Source organism: Mustela nivalis, assembly GCF_964662115.1.
Source record: "Mustela nivalis genome assembly, chromosome: 4".
NCBI classification, from domain to species: domain Eukaryota; kingdom Metazoa; phylum Chordata; class Mammalia; order Carnivora; family Mustelidae; genus Mustela; species Mustela nivalis.
In genome coordinates this window covers 12,652,941-12,674,198 of record NC_139023.1, presented here as the reverse complement: position 1 = coordinate 12,674,198, position 21,258 = coordinate 12,652,941, and the positions used below count along the sequence as shown (strand labels likewise).

The 21,258-nt window shown below is 36.6% G+C and overlaps 1 protein-coding gene across 1 annotated transcript in view; it reads right to left on the bottom strand.

Annotated features, from left to right (window-relative positions):
* TMPRSS11D (transmembrane serine protease 11D) overlaps window positions 1–21,258 on the bottom strand; it is a 50,438-nt gene that overhangs the window by 14,055 nt on the left and 15,125 nt on the right. The window contains exons 2-6 of the mRNA XM_082726376.1: window positions 16,604–16,725; window positions 14,504–14,622; window positions 8,388–8,455; window positions 2,801–2,958; window positions 783–821 (exon numbers count right to left, since the gene is read on the bottom strand). Of these exons, the coding sequence (XP_082582502.1) occupies window positions 783–821; window positions 2,801–2,958; window positions 8,388–8,455; window positions 14,504–14,622; window positions 16,604–16,725 (506 nt within the window). The remainder of the gene's footprint in view (window positions 1–782; window positions 822–2,800; window positions 2,959–8,387; window positions 8,456–14,503; window positions 14,623–16,603; window positions 16,726–21,258) is intronic.

Below are 21,258 nucleotides of genomic sequence, written 5' to 3'. Positions count from 1 at the left end.
TTTCCAGATAGAGGAGGTCCAGACTTTCATTTAGAATATACACAGAAGTTCCTCTGTTGCATCCTTCAACCAAATTTCTTAGTAAATTACTTAAGCATATTTTCATTAAAAAAAAGTATGAATTAAATATATAATGAAGTTGAGAAACACCCATAAAGGTAGCATTACCTTGTAACATCACTTAAGGATTTGAGATAAACCAGCTATAGAGGTGCACTGAACTAATTTCTAACTACATTTCATCACCAGAGAAGGAAACAGCTGTTTTCTAGGGCTTATATTTCTGCTGTCCTAGCCTGCGAGTGTACAGAATGACATAGGAAAGTCATGACTCTTCCTTTATGAGAGACATAAAACTGACAACACTTTTATAATTTTTTAATTCTACTTTTTGATTAACTTAAATCAATAACAAAGCAGGCTATTCTGGTGGTCAGGAGCCATCTTAATGGTGTCCCCAAACAGAATTTCTAAGTCTGCAGAAGTGCTACCATAGACCGAGGGTAGGAAAAGCTTCCCAAAGCTGTCAAGAACATTTTCCTGAGGTCAGACTTGACACAGAATGTCACTGCTGCCACCTTCTTCTAAAAGGAGGGGAAAACCTAAACGTCGCTCCATGGGCCAGTGGAACCAGGAGTCTCTTCTCAACAGTGCCCCACATGAGTGAATTAATAAGAATAAAGATAACACCTTAGAAGCTACCTTGGCACAGAGTGCAAATACTTGACCATTTGCTATTTGTATTTTGATAATTTTTTTTATAAGATAATTTTGAAACTTACCTTCAGTGAAAATATGTACTGTATCCTGGTCAGTAAGTGCTGGTATTAAAAAAAAATAGAGAGTAAGATCAATAAGATCAATAAGGGTGTTTATTATTTCATCTTAATTTCTTAAATGTAGTCCTCAGACAATCACCATCAGAATCAGTCAGGGATCTGATAAGATACAGATTTCTAGTCTTCATCTTAGACCTGCTGAAAGTCTCTGAGTCTTAAGTCCCAGAAATCTCTGTGTTTACAGCTTTCCCTTAATTTATTGTTATTTATATAAAAGTTTGTGTTTAATTTCTCATCAAACATTAAAAGATACTTAAGAGCTATTTAAAAGTTATTCCTACTCTCAAGTCAGTCAGTTTAGTTGGGAAAATAGAAACATAAGTAAGTTGTTGCTTAAAATATGATGTGATAAATAGCACAAGAGAAGTTAGATTTTCATTTACTTGAATATATATGTAGGTATATATAGATATATCTGTATTATACTACTGATTCTATTCTTAGTATAGCAGATATAACACCGAGCAAAACACAGGAGGTCTGCCCTGACATAATTTACAGCTAGAAATTAATCAAGGAGCCATTCAAATCAACTCAAGTGGAATTGGAGAGGAGAATGGTGAGGGTGATCATACCACCTGAGAGAGTCACTGAGTTCTCATGGTGAAAAAATATTTGGGCTGTATTTTGAAGACCTAAAAGGAACTTTCTGGCAGACAAGCATTAAAAAGTTATTCCAGGTGAAAGTGTAATGGGTTCAAGTGCACGGAGATGGATGATGTTTGTGGAGTAATCGCATCAGTAGGGCTGGTAGTGCAAGTGGGTCACGAAGGGAGATGGTGTGAGCGCCCGGACAGCAAATACGGTGATAGCAGAGAGTGAAGGTCTGTCTGTTGTAATTTAAGGTCTGCTTACAGAACCATCTTCTCTGCCCCTCCTATAGCCATCTCAAACTCAGTGTGACCAAATTTACTCCAGATTTGCTACTTACATTATGTTTCCTCCTTTAGGAAATGGTCTCACTTCTACCAGTAGCTCAGAAAACTGAGTGTCTCTATCTAATTCCTCCCTTCCCGTCATTTTCACATCTTATTGGTTTTTAGATTTTGTACCCTTTACCCTCTAACAATCTTTTGCATTAGGCCCATCCTCCTGATCCCTTTGGATATCCCTTTTGTTGATGCTTTCATCATTTGACATCTATACTATTATAATAACCTTCAATCTGGATTCCCTGCCTCCACCTTTGTGCTTTTCAAGATGTCTATCTCCACTTTACCAGGCTGTTTTTTTTTTTTTTTTTTTTCCTACAAAGATATGTCAGATCATATCTGTTTGCTTGTTTCATTTGTGGGAAGTCATGGGAAGCTTTTAAGTAATATTGAAATTATGCTTTAAAATATTTCCTTGATCTATGTAGACAGTAGTTTGGAAGGGGCCAAGAAAATATTACAAAGAATAATGTGGAGGCTAGTGCAGTAGTTCAAGTCAGTAATGATGTTGGCTTGGACCAGAGTGGTAGCAATGGAAGAAATGGAAATAGATTCAAGACAGGCAGAGGTACAGATATTTTCAGAGAGGAGTTAGGAATGTTGCTAAACCTTCTAATTTCCTCCTTCATTCTACAAGTATTAGATATCTTCCAATTGCACCCTATGTTCTGGGTGAGGTGGAGTGTTAATTAAATGGTTCTCTGACCTTGAGCAGCTATTTGCCACTTCTATAACATACCTACAGGTTGAACATCTGACAACAACATCTCTCATAAGGAGTGTTGAGAGGAAAAATTAATAAAAGAATTTTAGCTAGTGAAATTTACTATATGAGTGCTGAATGATTCTTTAAACATCAGAATGTTTTATATTAGAGAACTATGCATTATGTCTACCTTTGCAGTATATTGTTTTCGTAAAGTTTAATTCCAAGGAAAGAAAATCAATCTCATTAAATTAAAATATGAATTATAATGGGTTAAGTTGACATATTGGGATAAAATGGTAAAAAAAATTAATGGTACTTGCATGTTATCTCAGTCGAAGGGTTTATTTCCAAGTTTCCAGAGTTATTCAGAATTTGGTGTAAAACAGACTCAATTCTGCTTTTCATTGATGCTCCATTGTTATTTCTAGTGAATTTAAATTTCATGACAACATCTGCTATCACACCATTACCCTCCTGCCTGAAAGCCATAAATATATTAAAAATAAATATAATTTTATGCTATTCTGTTTATATACTCTTATTGATTAAACATTAAAAAACTCACTTGGAGAATTTAGCTTTAGAGCAGATTCATATAACAGTGTTTTCATACTTAATGATATATAACAATGTTATTCCACAAATATTTGATTTCAAAGCATGGTACACTATATCCACCATTCAGTATAGCTGGCTTTAAAGTCAGAACTCCAAAGTTCTGCCATTTACTGTTCAACTTTAGTAAGTTATTTGTTTCTTAATCTTTCTCTAAGTCTCCTCACATTAAAATGATTGTTACGAAGTTTATGTGAATTAACACATGCAAAAGTTTTGGGAAGAGTACATAGCATACAGTATTAACTGTTAATATAATATAATATAATATAATATAATATAATTATAATACTTGACTTTACAAAAGTATTCAAAAAAGAAACCCCCTCATCTCATTAAACAAATCTATAAAGAGAAAAGTGACTTAAAGACTTGGGTTAATTTTCTAGTACCCAAATGCATTAATGTGGCTACAAAGTCAAATGTTAAAATTTTATCTCTATATCAGTTAGCTACACATATTCTCCACAATGAAGCTTAATAATTTGACTAAATGCTACAATGATCAAAAATCAGTGTAATGTCTACTTCCTTATGTGTGAATTACCATGTTAATCATTGCCCGACCTAACGTTGGCCATATTCTTTTCTGAAATGTGCAATAGATAAATTTGTCTTTCATATTCATTCTAGGCCTCTTCCTCTCCTCTCAATGATCAGTTCTGCTGTAATATTCATTCCAGATATTAATTTAATATTTACTTAGCAAATGTTAAATAACCACCTTCTTGTGCTAGGCACTGTTCTGTTTCAGAAATTAACAGTGATCAAGATTCACACTTGCCATTCTCGTGAATTTTGCAGTTTAGATAGAGGAGCAGGCACTGAAGAAATAATTATTGCTTTCATTTCTAGCAACATGAAAGTCTAAATAATTAAAAAATTCTCCATATAAAATAACCAGAAATACTTGATAAAATAGAATAAATTTCACTTGAAATGCAAAACTAAGCTAACATTAAAGTAAAGGAAATGTATGGACTCTGAAAAACAATCTGAGGGGTTTGAAGGGGTGGGGGGTGGGAGGTTGGTGTACCAGGTGGTGGGTATTAGAGAGGGCACGGATTGCATGGAGCACTGGGTGTGGTGCAAAAAATAATGAATACTGTTATGCTGAAAATAAATAAAAAATTAATAAAAAAATAAAGTAAGGGAAATCTTGGAAGAACAAAAATAAATAACATGAATATTATGTAGGAAGTACTAGAATATCCAACAGGCTTGAGTTGTAGCATTCACATGGATACGGGAGAGGAGGCTTTGGTCTAGTGCTAATTAGGGAAATAAACATGAGGTTTCTAAATAAGGCCAGGATTCTCAAAGAACTAAACCCTCAGTGAAAGCATGGATTAGAAAGAAAAAAAAATGTGCTCATCATGTCATTAAAAATAAAAAAAGATAAGGAAGTTTATGTGTCTCAGGGTTCCAGGTCTAGACAGAAAAAAGATTGTCCTGACAATTCATGATCATGAGCCTAGCTGCATGAAAGTTTTAGATCTGCATTACCACCATCTGCATGATTCCAGAACTTTAAGAAATTAACAACAAAAAATGGCTCATGTGCTGCTGATCCTCCAAAAGTATCTGATAGAAGCAAATGCTCTGTAAATTGAATGTTAAATCCAGGCTGCATAGTATCCCACTTATGAAGTGGGATTAAAGTAATCCTACAGTCCCAGTGGCAAAGAATTTATCATAAGCTGGAATCAGCAGAATGAGGACAGCAGCTTCAAAAATTCATATAATAAAATTAACAGATGGGTAACTGTATTTGAAATGACTAATGACATAAAAGGGGGAATCATAAATGTGAGAAAAGTATAGGACAGTATAAAAACAGACCAGACAAGCTTACAAAAGAAACAAATAGAGCTTGCAGACAGGACAACATAGTCATCATTTTTAATCAAAATTAAAAACTCAGTGGATGGGTTACACAAAATATCAGACAAAGCTAAAGAGAAATTAATTAGCTGAAAGATAAAAATAAAGAAATCACACAAAATGTAGCACAAATAAAGAGATGAAACAGAGGCTAAGAGACTAGAGAAGTTTCAGTGTTTACCTAATGCAAAACTGAAGAAGATCACCAAAAAATAAAGGGACAGCAATATTGTAAGAGATCATGAAAATTATCCAGAACGGATGAAGATATGAAGCCTTGGATCACAAGAGTCTGAGGCGTACTAAATAAAAGAAACACCTGTCCCCCACAAACAAAAATGCATCATTAAAAAACCTCTGAACTCCAAAAACAAATGGAAGACTTTCAAACAATAGAGATTTTCTACCAAAGAACATTTGACTGAAATACTATTTCTTCATAGCAACAAAAAAGGCAGTATATAATTGTACCTTCAAAATTGCTGAGAGGCTATAGCTACTGATTTAGAATTTCATATCCACATTAAAGTATTTTTCAAGAATAAACATAAATAGGACTTTTTTAGATCAAAGCAAAACAAAAAGGATACTTGATGGCTCATGGACTCTTATGAAAATTTATAAAGAAAGTACTTCAATAAGAAGGAGATTGAACCCAGGAGGATTTAAGTATGGTAAGAAATAAAGAAAAAAAAATGGCAAACTGGTAATCTATCATTACAGTGACTAATTTGGAGTCATTACAAATAGAGTGGAGCTAAAACATCATTCATAATAACATGAACAAGAGTTTCAAGTTCCCTATATTATTTGGAAAAAGGGTAGAGAATTAAGTCAACTCTCCTTATTTAAATTTTAAGGATAATCACTAAAAGCAAAGATGATCAAAATGCATTAGAAAATGTAGCTCTCTTTCTGTTTTAAGTGAAATGTTTGACCTATAAGGATATGTAAATGTTGAAAATAAAATATTGAAAACCCCTCTTGGGGTTAGGGATAGTGAAGAACTAACAGAAATCTAGTGGGACTGAGACTAATCTAGGTGGAGGGTAGTGAAAGATAAGCCCAGAGATGGAGATGTTAAGAAGAAATTAGAAAAAGGAAGGTTGAGTAAACTTTGTTACATATATGTGTATAAAAATGTCTCTCTCTCTCTCTATATATACATATTTATGTATATGTATATGCACACATGTACACACATTATATAAAAAGTACATGTACCTTTGATATGTATCTATTATATTCCTATATAATACTTGGCATGTTGCAAAGGCAATGGGTGGCCCATAGGAGGATTTTAACTGGGGGAATAATATGTTTAGAATTTTGTTTCAAAAATTCTTTCTGGCTGCTGTATAAATGAGTGGAGCAAGAATGAAGGAAAGGAGGCTCATTCAGGAGACTGTTCATAGTCCAGGAGAGAAATGGTTGAGGGAACTATTTGAAGAAAAGTTATGGATCTTAGAAATATTTAGGAAATAGAATAGAAAGATTAGATAGTTGGATGTGTGGGTTGAGGGAGAGGAGAAATTACAGATGACTTGTATATTTCTTGAGCAACTAGGTTGAAAGTGATGCCATTGTTAGAAGTAACAACAGTAAAAGAGTAATATTTGGTGGGGGAGAGACATTAGGTTCAGGTCTGGACACAGTGAAGTTGAGTTGTCTGTGAGATAACTGTATGATGACATCAAGTTGAGGGCTGTGTACATTCATGTCTAGAAATGAGAAGAGAGGACTGCCCAGAGATACAACTTTGAGAATAGCGAGCATATCGGGGACAATGAAGCCACTGAGAAGAACTGAGAAGATGAGACACTTATAGCACAGGCTGACATCCAACAACATTTGAAGGATGTGCAGAGAAGGCTGTGCTAGCGAAGAAAATTGAGGAGTGAATGGAGAGGTAAGAGGAAAATAAGGGCATGTAGGGTCATAGAAACGACAGGAAGGCACTACTTCAAGGAGGACTGAAAATACAACATCACCAAATACTATTGAGAGGTCCAAACAGAAGACTGATAGAGTTTATTCAGAGCTTGTGACTTGGATGTCATTGTTGAACTTGGCAAGGGTAAATAGCATTTTGTGGTGGCATCAGGGGTGAGATTGTGGGGAACTGAGCAGTAGGTGGGAAGTGAGCAAAAGGGGAGGAAATGCAGATGGTTTATGCAGTCCTACGGATTTTGAGAGCTAGTGGCCAGTACGGAGATTTTCACAGGAAAACGTTAAGGGGAATGTGCAGTGAACTGACTGAAATTCATGTTGGTAAATACTCTTCCCATGGATTCTTCCTACTCTTCTCAATTCTTAACAAGACTTATCTGATCAGATGTTCATGCTCCTGGGACTTATTCTGCAGAAAAGAAGAAATATGAATTTTCTTGTGGTGGTGGTATTTGAGAAATACCTCCCTTTCAAAGGACTTTTGCGTATTATTTGAAGGATCGGTTGATGTATACCCATTTGAGGCATTTGTGATAGGGTTAGTATTCTAGTTGGGAGGGCCTGTCTCATCACATCACACAGACAGGTACACATTCAACTAAGGCAGGAATGTCGAATAACTAGAATGCATACTGCTACTCCCCTTATTATTATTAATTCCTGCCAGACATGCTTGGATTTGGCTACAGCATCTTTTACATTACAGCGTTCTAGGCAGACACAAACCAAAAAGCTTGATGTTGGTCATAGTGTCTGATCTTGGATGAATATACCCAGGACCTCAGCATTGTGCAACTCCAGGGACACTGTTTACATGTGCTAGATTGTGAATGAGATCCACCGGATTTATACAGTAGGATGTATATATACCTTCACCTGACTCTCTTTAATCTTTCTTCCTTTCCTATCAAGAATTGAAGCAAGAGATTATGCTGAGTGAAATAAGTCAAGCAGAGAGAGTCAGTTATCATCTGGTTTCACTTATTTGTGGAGTATAACAAATAGCATGGAGGACATGGGGAGATGGAGAGGAGAAGGGAGTTGAGGGAAATTGGAAGGGGAGGTGAACCATGAGAGACTATGGACTCTGAAAAACAATCTGAGGGTTTTGAAGGGGCAGGGGGTGGGAGGTTGGGGGAGCCAGGTGGTGGGTATTACAGAGGGCACGAATTGCATGGAGCACTGGGTGTGGTGCATAAACAACGAATTCTGTTACGCTGAAAAAAAAATAAATAATTAAAAAAATTGAAGCGATATGTTTATTTACATTAGTAAATGGATCATATGTGGCATGTTTTGTTATTGTTTTGGCATTGTTTTTTAAGCTGCCCATGATACTTCTTTCATAATATTGCAACAAATTGTGTGAATGCTTCATTCATTATCCATGCTGTGAACAAGAGTCAAATGGGCCAAGCTGCATCTAAGCATATATGTTTTTTATAGAGTTCCACTTACCTCAGTTTGACAACATGGGCTCTGATGAACTGACTTCTTAAATTTGATTCTTTGAACGTTTTAGTAATCTGTAGAAAGAAAAGAAAAAAAAAAACCTCTTTGTAGTTACAGTTGTTCTTCCCTTCCTTCTTTCTAACGTAGCAACGTAGGACTTAAGTTAATGAGGAACAGGGACTGGAGTTTTCAGTTCAGTTCAGATTAGTTTAGTTCCGTCTCAGAACAGATGAGGTTGATTTAGACGAGTGATACAGCTTTCGGATGCAGTGCCTCTTTACTCATCTATGATACAAAGATGATAATGGACAGGATGCATCTTCACTAGAAGTCATCTCAACATTAGATGTTTTATCAGGGTGATTTGGTGGCTCTTCCTAGGGGTGGTCGGGGCCAGTGCCAAGCCAACATTAGGGGAGTCCATGATACAACTTACATTTGTGTGATTCCCCAACAACTGTTTTTAAATGGGTAAAACCAGGTTAAAATGAGTGATGAAAAGGAGAAAACATGTAAAGGGCAGTTTTTTCCTTGTTAATTCTGACTAATACCTAAGCATCCAAGGTTATTTGTGACATCAATCAGTAATTTCTTGACCTAACCTTAACTATTTCTCTGCATCATTTTTCTTTTTTTTTTTTTATAATGTTTAACGATTTTTCTTTTTTATTATTTTTAAAATTTTATTTTATTTTTTCAGTGTTCCAAGATTCATTGTTTATGCACCACACCCAGTACTCCATGCAATATGTGCCCTCCTGAATACCCACCACCAGGCTCACCTAACCCTCCCACCTCCCTCCCCTCCAAAACCCTCAGTTTGTTTCTCAGAGTCCACAGTCTCTCATGATTCATCTTCCCCTCTGATTTCCCCGAATTCACTTTTCCTTTCCTTCTCCTAATGTCCTCTGTTATTCCTTATGCTTCACAAGTAAGTGAAACCATATGATAATTGACTTTCTCTGCTTGACTTATTTCACTCAGCATAATCTCCTCCAGTCCCATCCATGTTGATGCAAAATTTGGGTATTCATCCTTTCTGATGGAGGCATAATACTCCATTGTATATATGGACCATATCTTCTTTATCTATTTGTCTGTTAAAGGGCATTTTGATTAGAAGTGTGGCGATTCCTTAAGAAGTTAAAAATAGAGCTACCCTATGACCCTGCAATTGCATTATTGGGTATTTAGCCCAAAAATACAGATGTAGTGAAAAGAAGGGCCATCTGTACCCCAGTGTTCATAGCAGCACTGGCTACAGTCAGTCACCAGATTGTGGAAAGAACCAAGATTCCCTACATCATTTTTCACTCCCACCAAGGATGGTGCTCTTGAGTTATAAAGCTCAGCTTTACAGTGAACTATGGGTGGTTCTGTGACTGGAATGGTTCTCCCATGATGCAGGGTTAGTCAGAGGTACTGAGGTTTCCTAATGTGGGAGGGAATTCCATTGACTTGTACTGTGAGGCCGCAAAAAGGGAGATGTGGACATGGAGACTAAGTAGTGTGCTGAATATTAGAGTAAGCCAGGATTTGAAACCAATCCTTCTTGAGACTGTAAAGTTAATGCAATCTTTATTACACCACTTTGTATCTTTTAAAATATCCATTCCTATAGGCTGGTATCAGACTGCCAGTAATTTGACAAAACGATGGTTTTCTTTCTTTTCAGACAACTTCGGACACTTCAAAGAATAGTGAGACTATGAGTTTTATGGAAATAGTTCATGTTCCTTTTTTTAAAAATTTAGGAAATATTAGTAATGTTGAGAAAAAAAAAAAACCTCCCCAAATTCTATGAACTAGAATTAACAGTTCCTGTTATTTGGTGAACTATATTCCAGTTAACTACAAAGAAAGATGAATTTTAATATGCTTGTTAATATACTATTATAGGAGGTATTTTAATAAATGGTTTAACTTTAGTTTTACTTGATTTTAACAGAAGTAAAAGGAATTGACCTAAAGCTGAAGGAATTGGTAAAATCTGGATTAACGTTTCCTGTGATTATATTTTAATTTATGGTTTGGCACTATACCTGCACAGGCTAGACTGGACCAAAGTTAAAAAATCCACCTTAATTATGACATTTTTGTTATGTGGAAAACTTTGGTGATGACTAAGATAATAAGCAACGTAAAGAAAACAAATTGATTAATTGGTTGATATCAAAATATAAGGATAAAAGAAGACGACTATGGATAAGATTTTGGATTTTCCAGAATACAATGTAATTGGCCCTTTCATTAAAACTTATCAGTTCTGATATCAGTTCTAATATCAGTTCTAACTTATCAGTTTCACTAGAACTTATCAGTTCACAGAAAATCAGTGAGCAGATGATTGTAGAGAATTCCAATAGCATAGTGGAAAGGGAAGCTGGTGGAGAACACAGATAAGTTGGCTGGCTATAAGAACTTGAATGAGCCTTGTAACCTTTCTTCTTCTCAGTTTTTCCATCCGTAAAATTATATCATGATGGTTTTGGAAGGGCATGGTGTTAGGTATGAAGAGAATTGAATGGAAATGAAGGAAATAGAGGGGAATAAAACCTACAGGGATTGGTAATGGATTGGATATTTGGATGATAGAGAGCAGTAGGTCAAAGATGAATTCTAGGTTTTTGCTTTGGAAAACTTAATGAGTGACATTGGGACAGGATTGTTGGAAGAAGGCTGGTATGGTATGGGGAAATCATGAATTTGATTTTAAGACATAATACATTTGAGATAAAAAAAGAAAAGCCAAGTAGAGATATTAACCAGGTAGTTGGATGAAACAGTCTGAAATACAGAGGACATGTCTGGGCTTGAGACCAAGTGAGTCATTAGATAAGTATTAGCTGAAGTAGTGCACATGGATGAGATCATCTATAAATACACAACAGTGTGACTGGAGAGGAGAGTGAAGTCAAAGCCTTGGGGAATTTCAGCTTTGAATGTCAGCATAGAAGAGGGTGATCCTATAAGGACACAGAGAAGTGGCCAGAAAAGCAGGATAGGAAAAGCAAATGAGTGAATATTTTGCTTGAAAATCAGAAAAGGATGGACTTTTTGAGTTAGAATATACCATAAAAATCATCTGGTCCAATGATTTTATTTCACTGATGAGTAAATTGAGAGCCGGAAAAGAGACATGAATTGCCTAATAAAACAGAAGATTCTGGGGCTATTCTATTGTTCATTAAGTATAATGGGTTGTTTGTGGGACAAGGATGATGATGGGACTCAGGTTACCATTGGGAAATGGTATGATCCTTGGATCTGGAGTCAGAATCCCTTGGTTTGAATGCTGGTTCTACCGCTCTACAGGTGATTGACATTTTAACATGTTTCCTAATCTCACAACCTTTACTTTATCCATCTATAAAAATGATTTGTTAATTCATTTGGCCGTCGTGAACTGAAGGTTAGAGAGTGCTTTGTAAACCATAAATTTGCACTGCAGTAGAGTATTATTCATAAGGTGTTTTAAATGTTTAAAGTGTTTTTACTGAAAGATAAAGAAATCAGAGTGTGGAAATCATACATCTGAAGAATTTCAAGGGAAAACTTTCTCTGCTAGTTGTTTAAGTATATTGTAAAACCACAGTACTCCAAATAGTTTGGTACTGGTATGGGTAAAGATTAGTCAGTGAAGACAAGGAGGTACAGAAAAAAGAAAAGGAGGAATTTGTGTATAATAAAAGTGGCATGGCAAATATACCCATTGCACTATTAAACACACGGTTTTGGTACCACCACCTAGCTATTTTGGGGGATAAAGTTGGATCTCTACCTTATTGCAAAGTAAATTACAGATGAATAAAAGATAAAATTATAAAAACTGAAATAATAAAATTATAAAAAGGAAATGAAGGGGCGCCTGGGTGGCTCAGTGGGTTAAAGCCTCTGCCTTCGGCACAGGTCATGATCCCAGGATCCTGGGATCAAGCCCCACATCGGGCTCTCTGCCCGGTAGAGAGCCTGCTTCCTCCTCTATCTCTGCCTGCCTCTCTGCCTACTTATGATCTCTGTCTGTCAAATAAATAAATAAAAATCATAAAAAAAAGAAAATGAAAATGAATATTTTAAAGAGTATTTAGAGTGGAGAAAGCATTTTTAACCTAACACAAAAGGGAGAACTCATACAAAGGATTGATAATTTGGCTATATGAAAAATTAAATGTTTAACATTAAAAACCCCCTGTATTATAAACAAGATTGAGAGTTAAGTCATACTGTTAGAGAAATATATGCAATGTGAATGACTGGCAACTTTAATATTCTAATAAGTACAAGTTACAAGTCTTTTTTTTCCCCGCAAATCCATATAAAATAGACAAGTGCTCCAGTAAGAAAATGGGCAAGGTCGTGATCATGCAATTCACAAACGAGGTTGTAAACATGACCTATTCATATAGGAAGACAGATTAAATCTTAGTAATTAAGGAAATGCAAACCAAAACAATTAGTGCTAGTGAGCTATCACTTCTCACCTTCTGAATTAGCAACAATTAAAATGATTTACGACGCCGCGTGTTAAGGCCATGGGGAAAGAAGCGTACCCGTGTGCACTTGCGTAATGCGGGTGAGAATGTAAACTGGAGCATTTCTGGAGTGCAGCCTAAGAATTAATCTTAAAAATGCAGGGAACACTATATTGATATAAGCAAGTGGTTGAATAAATACATGGGGAGAATAGAAAAACAGAGGAATTTAAAATATCCTTCAAATATTCAAAGCATTACTCCCCGCTCCTCTACTTCTTATGCGTGGCTTAGACACGGTGTCTTTCTTTCAAAGAGTGCAGTGTGGTTAAGGGAGGGAATGACTGTTCGATGTAGAAAGCTCACAAACACTTCAGCTGGGTGATCAAGTTGACGGTGACTGACAGTGTAATGAACCCCCTTCGTGTGATGGAATAAAAATGATACTTTTCCTCTTTGGTCTTCCTCCCTCCCCAAACTCCACTCTAAGCAAGAGAAAACAAACAAACAAAAAAGGCCCAGTTGTGGGATTTTACAAAATGACTGGCCAGTACTCTGCAAAACTGTCAAGATTCTCAAAAACAAGGAAAATCGTAGGGACTCTCATAGATTCTCTTCCCAAATCAACTGATTCAGCCGTTTCTTCTGATCTCATTAAACATTTAAATGATATACCTAACTTCCCTTGCTCTAATCCCATTAAACTAAGCAGTTGTTCCATAACTTGGCTTCTAGCAAAGTTTGCCTCTGGGGAAAAATGTGTTAGATGAGCCAATATTTAGTTTCCCAGTCACAAGATTTCTCATTACAGATCAACTTAATGGTTCCCAAAGTGTGGTCCTTGGACCATAAGCCTCATCGTCACCTGGGAACTTAGAAATGCAAATTCTTGAGTTCACCCCAGGCCTATTGAATCAGAGACTCTGACATAAGAGCCTAGAAATATGTGATTTGACAAGCCTGCCCGGTGATTCTGTTACATGCTAAAGTTTTAGAGACATTGGATTAATTTATATTCTTAAGACTCTTTAAAAGCTAAGTAAGACCTCAAGACTGGTCAACTCTGACTATGTGAGCTAAAGGCCAGATTCTGGTCCATGGTCATAAATGAATGCAAGGGTCCACTTGTGAGATTTCCTGGTGGGCCTCTTCAAGTGAAAGCCTGACCTTGCTTTGCATATTTCCTATGTCTATCACTGAGCCAGAGTAGGATGTTGTCTAAACTATGTTATTATTGAGGTGCAAACATGTCATTTAGCACCTGCTCCCTGTGTATTTAGTTGGGTAAGAAGAAAGGAAAGAAAGCCAAACGGAAACGATTTAAAAAGGCAATCTCAAGGGGAGCAGTAGTAAATGCTCAACTTGCATGAACTGCAGACTTCCAGCCTTTGAAGTCATAATCTATAAAAGATGAATTTACTCAAGAGCCTTCTAGCACTTTTCACTCATGACTTAAAAAAAAAAAAAGTAAAGAAGAATCAGTATACTAGCAAATTAACTTGCAAAAAGCACAAAGAAACATATCCTTCAGTATTCAGGGGTGAAAAATATGCAGAGCATTTAGCAGTTACAAATAGATCACAACATGTTAGATTTATTACCAAATTTGTTTTATGACAGAATAAAGAGCAAAGACAAACATTAACTTACCATAGATTCAATTCTTCCACTCAAAGCCCTATATTCCTGGGTACCTGGTGAATTTAACTGATTACTATATTTGACATTTAGGATTTTAAAGCTGCTATGGTAAAAGTAAGACTTTTGATCTGTAAAGCAAAGAAAAGGCAGAATTAGTCTCACTACTAAGTACTTTAAACTTTAATTTATCCAGGATTATAGGATGCTCTATTATACAATTAAAAAATTTGCTTCTCTTAAATGAATAGTTGTTTTCATGATTCTCTTTCTCCTAGAAGAGTTGAATAGTATCTCATCCAAAAAATTTTTTTTGCTTCTCTTAAAGAAAACCCCAAACTTACTATAAATGAAACTATAATAAAATTATTTTTCTTTCAGTTTTTAAAAAACTGACAGATCTGAAACTGTTAAGGATGTAGGAAAATCAGAGCAGCATTATTTGTGAAATTAAAGTGATCAGAAGTATCATAATTTTCATTTTAACTATATTTTAGGGAGATGTGTGATTGCAGATTTATTCATCAAGAAGTATTAATGAATGTCTATAATATGCTATTATTAATTTATCACTAAAGAAGAACCCAAAGTAATTCTGAATATTTTAAGAATTGTTTCAAAAAATAATCATTTTAGAGGAATTAGTGACTTGTTAGTTTTTTAGAGTAAGCTAGAAAATAAACGTTTGAATAAAATAACTAATAGTTATCCAGTGTGAATTATTTCCACCAAAAAATGTCTGCCAGAGGACATATTCAGTTGGGTGAAGAAAGTAAATATTTCTAAAACATACTGTATACATCTTAGAAACATTATGAACATGGATATAATAACCTAACCTGTCTCAGGAAAAATCTTTTGATCATTCATAAGCATAATTCATGCAGAAAAGTATGTATATCGGGGAAAGAGTTAGAGATCCTGGTGGAAGGGTAGTATAGTCCTTTGTGGTGGAGGGGCAAGTCTTTTAAGGGCCATAAATGGTTACTGGGACACATTCTGCAGAGGATGAACCTAGACTCTTCTACTTGTGTGACAAGATGGTACAACTAAAAGTGAAAATTGATTAATTTAATTGGGAGCTTGAGGTGTCTTACCTCTGTAATTCACCTTAGATGTAACTGCCCCCAGGTGATTTGACAGAAAAATGTAGCCACAATTTTATAATTAGCTTGACTGAAAAGATTATTTATTATTACTGGTTTTCCTAATGCTGGTAATTTTATTGTGCCATTGAGAATTTTTCAGCTTTCACATAAATATGAATTTATGTGAAATTTTGCAAATTTATTTTGCAAAAATGCAAAAATGCATTTTTGCCTATTTACTATAGAATATATAATAAATTATATTCTCTCTGTCTCTCTACATTCATTCATACCCACACATATGATTTAAATGATTTAACAGAATTATAGTTGAAATAAAATAATCCCAAAATGCATTTTTAGATGAAAAAAGCACATTATAGCATATATTATATAGGGAATTAGACACAATTTTCTTTATCTACATTAAAACATCTGAAAGAATGTTCACTGAGATATTAAAGAACATTGTTTGTGAGTAAGCAGGGTATCCTGTATTCTTTATATTGTTTCTTGTCCATGTGTCCTTTATTTTTGTGATATAATAATACTAAGAGAAAAAATAAAAGAACAGGTCCTTTTTAAAATTTGTTTTTGTCCTGTTTTATGAGGAGAAAGATCATGATTAACATATACTTCCAAATTTTTAAGGTTGAAACTTAAAATTCTTTGCAATATTTCACTTTTACAGTTTTTCAGTGGAAATCACGATATTAAATGAGAAAACAAAATCGGCAAATTCTAGTACCAGAAAAGAATCAAAAGATTTTTTTTCCTTTGGCTAGAATAATTCTTGTCTGGGTAATACTGTTTATTCTAAAAAAAAAAAAAAAAAAGAAGAGAAAAAAGTACTAATTGAGGGAAATATAGACACAAACATGTATTTAGGGATATATAAGACATACAATTACATTATATTAAAAAATAATAGTGGCTATAAAAGGAAGAATGCCAAATGTTTCATCTGAAGGTATATTTAGTTATTTGGTTTGGAAAGTGGTCCTTTTAGTGTTCTAGTACTTACCAAAAGCTAAAAAGTAGATGAGTAGAGCTACGGTTACCGCCAAGATTACCACCCCTGCCACAACAACAAAACACACTACATAAGGATTCAGGAATCTTGAGGTTGAGGGCACCCGTGCTGGCCTTAAAAAAAGAGAAAATGATCAAAAACTAACCTTTGATTCAGGGAAGCCATTACTGTAGGGTTTATGAACATTTTCTATCTTCCTTTGTCTTTTAGTATGAACATAGCTCTCCATATAGGAAACCATGTGATTCTTGATTCTTGACCAGAACCTTTTTTTTTTTTTTTAAAGATTTTATTTATTTATTTGACAGACAGAGATCACAAGTAGGCAGAGAGGCAGGCAGAGAGAGAGAGGAGGAAGCAGGCTCCACGCTAAGCAGAGTCCAATGCGGGGCTTGATCCCAGGACCCTGGAATCATGACCTGAGCCGAAGGCAGAGGCTTTAACCCACTGAGCCACCCAGGCACCCCACTTGACGAGAACCTTAGTGACTTTTCTTTCAAATTTTTTTTCAGCACGAAAATGCTGACATTTTGGTAGTTTGATAGAAGCATAAGTAAATCGGACTTATGCTTTGCAATGATTTCTCTTCCTCTGTCATTTGATGAGGTTCTCAAGAGTAACAATTAATTGTACTGTTTTTTTGTCTTCCCAAGACCTTATGCTGGACACTTACTACGTATGGTAAAGCTCTCTTAGCTGAGTACCATCCCTAGTGGTATACAGAAGAGGAGTCCTTCTGGGTGGAGAGAGGGGTGGAGGGAGTCAGAACAGTAGCATTCCTCCCTGCATATTCTCTGTATTATTAAAAATGGGGGTGTGACCAGAGGTTGAGTGCTCAGGTCCTGGAGAATAACAAGCCTGAACTCTGAAATTCACCTCTGAAATGAATTACAACTGTCCCAACAGCAGAAGATTTGTGTGATTTATTATTTTTTTCCCCAATGAATTTATATACTACAGTGCAAGCCAGTAGATTTGTACTAATATGGTATCTGGTGATTATTATTAAGCACATGATCCAGGTACTATCTTCTTCCCTGCCTCCCTCCCCACAGCCACTTACACTTGCGCTAGGGAGGTAACCAGAAGAACTAAGTGTGAATTTCTCTTTTCTCCCTTGTTTGCTTGGAGGTCATATTGTCATTCATCTAAGACTTTCCTAGCCTGACAAGTGGGATTAATAATATCTGTCTCGGGGAACCTGGGTGGCTCAGTGGGTTAAAGCCTCTACCTTTGGCTCAGGTCATGATCCCAGGGTCCTGGGATCGAGCCCCGCATCGGGCTCTCTGCTCGGTGGGGAGCCTGCCTCCCCCTCTCACTCTGCCTGCCTCTCTGCCTACTTGTGATTTCTGTCTGTCAAATAAATAAACAAAATCTTAAAAAAAAAAAAAAAGAAAAAATCTGTCTCACATGCTGTCTTGAATATCAAGGAGGTTATGTTAGGAAATATATTTCTAGTTAAATAGATTGTCTACTAGGCGGTGTGCCACTGGAGGGGAAAGATAGTGTGCATGCTTCTGTTTCGGACACTTTGCAGAGTAACTGCTGTAAATAGGTGATTCATAAATATTTATGTTATTCATAAGTTTGTTGCAGTGTTAACTTTGAGCACGTTTCAGATTTAAAGCCTTAACATAGGGCACCTAGGTGGCTCAGTGGGTTGGGCCTCTGCCTTTGGCTCTGGTCATGCTCTCAGCGTGCTGGGATCAAGCCCCGCATCAGGCTCTCTGCTCAGCCAGGAGCCTGCTTCCCCCATCTCTCTCTGCCTGCCTCTCTGCCTACTTGTGATCTCTGTCTGTCAAATAAATAAATAAAAAACCTTAAAAAAAAAATAAAGCCTTAACATAGCTGAAAAATAGTTACACTTAACAAGATTATAGTTTCTCATTTTTCCTATTTGTTTTGCCAATCTTCTGGTGTAAGTGTGAATAGAATGCACTGAGGGTCAGTGATTTGCAGACATTTAGTTTTCATAGTAGGGCTGCCTGTTGTTGTTTGGGCTCTCCATGACTCAGAAGCACTTCCTGGTATTTTATAGTATATCACCGGCACATCGTATTCTGTGGTTCTGAGACCAGTAACATATCAAGAGATTGTTGGAGGCAGACTGGGACTTGCCAACTTTCAATTTTGTTGAACAAACACATTAATCATACAAAAATTGACCATGCTCAAACATCATCTAACGAAGAGGCATTTACGTGCCTAAAAGTAGGAAGGACATAGTCTCAGGCTAGCAAAATATGAATAATGTAGCTTTAGTTTTATGATATCTTTTTTACTGCATTGCTCTTTGTTCATTTTGCTATACGTGAACACTGACTTCCACTGACGCTGGTCCAGAGTCCAGCACTAGGAAACCACCATTGCGTTAAACTTCAGATTGGAGGAAATTGGCACTTTGACATTTGTTGATTTTTGAGACTCAGTTTACTCACCTGTTACCATATGTGGTCACTGTGCAAATCACACACAATCACAGATGCACGGTGTTTGGCATTTGTGATTTCAGTAAATGGTAGTGCCTGTTGAGTAGTGGCAGAGTCAAAAGGAGACAGAGTTGGAGTCTGGGGTAAACCCAAAAGTCTGAATAATTTCCAAACTGGTAGATCATTCTCCTCAACCAGAGATGAACTAATGTGTCGAGACTTATGAGTGTGGAGAGAGAAGTGGTGAGAAACAAGAAGTTGAAGGTTGAAAAAACACAAGGGCTGGAGTCAGCATGTGCTGGTTTAGCTTGGATAAGGCCATGGGAATGACTTTATCGCCAACTTTGCTTCAGTTCATGGAAAACACCTTAAACTCAATGACTAAAAAGCACCAGGAGACATATGACTCAATAAACAAAGGGCGTGGAGCTCAAATCACCTTAATCCCACAAGCCATAGTTAATTGCATAAGAATGGGTTGTTGCACCGTGTAGAAACCGCTGAAGAAATATCTACTCTTCTGCTGGTAGTGCAACTTGTCATTGAACCTCTGTATATGGTTGATTACAGAGCTTATGCCAACACAAACTAAATTGTGCACAGTATTTACTTTGAAACTATTGGAGATAACATATTTGCAAACACTGAATTTTGAAGCAGTGTAATGGAAATCTGTGCAAGAAAATAACTGCTTTTAAAGCCTGTTCCTGATCAGTGAGATTGCCTTTGAACAAAGCAAAACAAATAATTCAGTTCTAACACGTTTAACCAGCTTCCCCCTCTTGTTTGCTCTCTTTTATTAACTTGGAAGAGTTACATTGATGCTGCAGAACTTATTCTATAGTTTTGAGAGTCTAAGTGTCAGGCACTGCACATGCGTATTGCCGGTCTTCACAGCTGTAACACAGGTATTATGATCCTGTTTTGAAGAGAGGGAAAGTGAGGCTTAGAGAGTAAATAACTCAAAATTACTCAGGAGGGACAGCTGAAAATTGAAACGAGGTTGGTTTGAATCAAAGCACACGCACTTCCTTTCACGTGCTCTTCCTCACACTATGGGAGACAGGAAAGCTGCGGGACTCCTAGCTCTTCTGACTTCATTTGGGGTAAGGAAGAGGATCAACATCTATGGAGTGCGAGGACTTTGTCTTACACATAGTAAGTGTGCGATAAAATAATTGTTGACTTAATTTTTATTTGAAAGTAAATCTTACATTAATATAGCAACGTTATTTAGAAATATTAATTAATCTTTGCCATTGACCCATAGTTACAGCCAATATAGGGCTGTGGATTAATAGAGCCATTGGCAATAATTTCCATTATCTGCAAGAATGGAGGAAAACAGTGACAGGGTAATTGTAAACTCAGATGCATGTGCATGTAAAGGACTTTTAGACAATTTTGTGTGCTTCAAATTACATTTCAGGTGTCACCATAACAAAGATTTGGACCACAGTTGTCTTCTCCTGCGAAGCATTCTTCCTCGATAATCCCACTTCATGCCATAGTTTCAGCAAGCACTCTATAGGATAACATTTTCTTTCTTTCTTTCTTTTTTTTTTAAGATTATTATTTATTTATTTATTTGACAGACAGAGATCACAAGTAGGCAGAGAGGTGGGCAGAGAGAGAGGAAGGGAAGCAGGCTCCCTGCTGAGCAGAGAGCCGGATGCGGGGCTCGATCCCAGGATCTCAGGATCATGACCTGAGTCGAAGGTAGAGGCTTTAACCCACTGAGCCACCCAGGCACCCCTAGGATAACATTTTCTAGGACAGATCCTCAGCCCAGATCTCTGTCTTTGATGCCATCAGTGCTAGTTATCACCAGATATCTTCTGATGCTTTACAACCTCCCTAAATATGAGAGTCTGGGAATGGGGTGAAGGTGAAATATTTTCTCTCTGGATTTTTACCAGTCTCAGAGAATTCCAACCAGCACTTTGCATCACTAAGCCTTGACTGGTGTTGCCGGTTGTCCTCCCAGGGAGGGATTCTGCAGCTCTTGGGCAGAAAGGAAGCTCTGTGTGTGTGTGTGTGGACGCGCGCGCGTGTGTGTGAGATACTCATGCATTGTCCTCTGCTATCTTTTTATTTAAGCTTGGGTCTAGGGAGGATGTGAGTAAGCGGAGGAGTCGAGTGGGATAGGTTCATTGTCTCTGAAGGGAGAGATTCCTTTTGATTTCTCTGTTGCCTGAGAGCTTTGGGTCTGGAAGC